General features: G+C 49.0%; 1 protein-coding gene across 1 annotated transcript in view; it reads right to left on the bottom strand.

The window, feature by feature from the left end:
- Positions 1-243, bottom strand: part of LOC119588952 — an 18,590-nt gene that overhangs the window by 6,178 nt on the left and 12,169 nt on the right. The window contains exon 9 of the mRNA XM_037937561.1: positions 7-193. Within this exon, the coding sequence (XP_037793489.1) occupies positions 7-193 (187 nt within the window). The remainder of the gene's footprint in view (positions 1-6; positions 194-243) is intronic.

Below are 243 nucleotides of genomic sequence, written 5' to 3'. Positions count from 1 at the left end.
ACTCACCTGTATACCCCACGAGAAATCGGATCTCACAAGTTCCTCTAAAGTGTTAAGTGTCGGGGAGAGTGTCGGGAGTGTGAGCGTTGCCGTTAACATAGCAACGTACACAGTGACCGTCACGAACATTGTTATGACGTACGTTATTCCGAAGACGCGGTTGGAGAACACGGGCAGCCACTTTACGCCTTGGCTGTGAATAGAGGGAAGGGAAGTGAGTTCTTTAATTCTGGATAAGGTGCT

Source organism: Penaeus monodon, chromosome 24, assembly GCF_015228065.2.
Source record: "Penaeus monodon isolate SGIC_2016 chromosome 24, NSTDA_Pmon_1, whole genome shotgun sequence".
Lineage (NCBI taxonomy): Eukaryota > Metazoa > Arthropoda > Malacostraca > Decapoda > Penaeidae > Penaeus > Penaeus monodon.
This window is presented reverse-complemented; position numbering and strand designations above follow the sequence as displayed.